This window comes from Trichechus manatus, unplaced genomic scaffold, assembly GCF_000243295.1.
Source record: "Trichechus manatus latirostris isolate Lorelei unplaced genomic scaffold, TriManLat1.0 scaffold00113, whole genome shotgun sequence".
Taxonomy (NCBI): domain Eukaryota; kingdom Metazoa; phylum Chordata; class Mammalia; order Sirenia; family Trichechidae; genus Trichechus; species Trichechus manatus.
In genome coordinates this window covers 3408360-3409484 of record NW_004444049.1, presented here as the reverse complement: position 1 = coordinate 3409484, position 1125 = coordinate 3408360, and the positions used below count along the sequence as shown (strand labels likewise).

The window sequence follows — 1125 nt, the reverse complement described above, 5'->3', positions numbered from 1 at the left end:
GGGAGCCTCCGAGTGTGTGGTCGTGACTGAGCTGTGGGCGCCGGTTTCCTGGCAACACCTCCGGGACGGGACGGAAGGTGCTTGGAGCGGCCTGGCCGGTGGTGCTCACATTGCCCTCTGTCCCCGCAGCCTCGCCGCTCCTGCTGTTTGCCAACCGCCGGGACGTGCGGCTGGTGGACGCTGGCGGCGTCAAGCTGGAGTCCACCATCGTGGTCAGCGGGCTGGAGGATGCGGCCGCCGTGGACTTCCAGTTCTCCAGGGGAGCCGTGTACTGGACGGATGTCAGCGAGGAAACCATTAAGCAGACCTTCCTGAACCAGACGGGGGCCGCCGTGCAGAACGTGGTCATCTCGGGCCTGGTCTCGCCTGACGGCCTGGCCTGCGACTGGGTCGGCAAGAAGCTGTACTGGACGGACTCGGAGACCAACCGCATCGAGGTGGCCAACCTCAACGGGACGTCCCGCAAGGTGCTCTTCTGGCAGGACCTGGACCAGCCGCGGGCCATCGCCCTGGACCCCGCCCACGGGTGAGTCCAGACCCCCTGCCCTGGATCCCCTGGGGGGAGGCCTGGGGGGTCACAGTTCCCCTTTTGAAATCAGTTGAGTCCACGTTCATTTTTCAGAGAGAACACGGCAGTCTTGATGAACTCACCTTTCCAAATTTGTTGTTGTTGGGAATTATTCTCCTGTGATAGCAATGCTTCTTTTTTTAAAATTTAATTTATTTTATTGTTGAGCATATACACGAGAACATACACCAGTTCAACAGTTTCTGCACGTACAACGCAGTGACAGTGATTCCATTCTTCGAGTTGTGCAACCATTCTCACCCTCCTTTTCCGAGTTGTTCCTCACCCGTTAACAGAAACTCATGGCCCCGAAAGCTTCCCGTCTAATTTTTCAAGCTGCCTTTGTCAATATGCTGCTTTTTTAAACTTGTTACCACGTCTGAGGCACCTGAGGTGGCAGTCTGGGTTTGAGATGTTGGCCATCTTATGTGTGTATGTGTGTGTGATGGACATCCCACGGAAGTACGGCTCTCCCACAGGTGGAAATTTGCACAACCAGTTTTTTTTACTTTTTTTTAATTGGGATGGAATTCACGTCACGCACGGACACATTTTCT

At 55.3% G+C, this 1125-nt stretch overlaps 1 protein-coding gene across 1 annotated transcript in view; it reads left to right on the top strand.

Annotated features, from left to right (window-relative positions):
• Positions 1-1125, top strand: part of LRP5 (LDL receptor related protein 5) — a 101194-nt gene that overhangs the window by 13199 nt on the left and 86870 nt on the right. The window contains exon 4 of the mRNA XM_004383888.1: positions 78-526. Within this exon, the coding sequence (XP_004383945.1) occupies positions 78-526 (449 nt within the window). The remainder of the gene's footprint in view (positions 1-77; positions 527-1125) is intronic.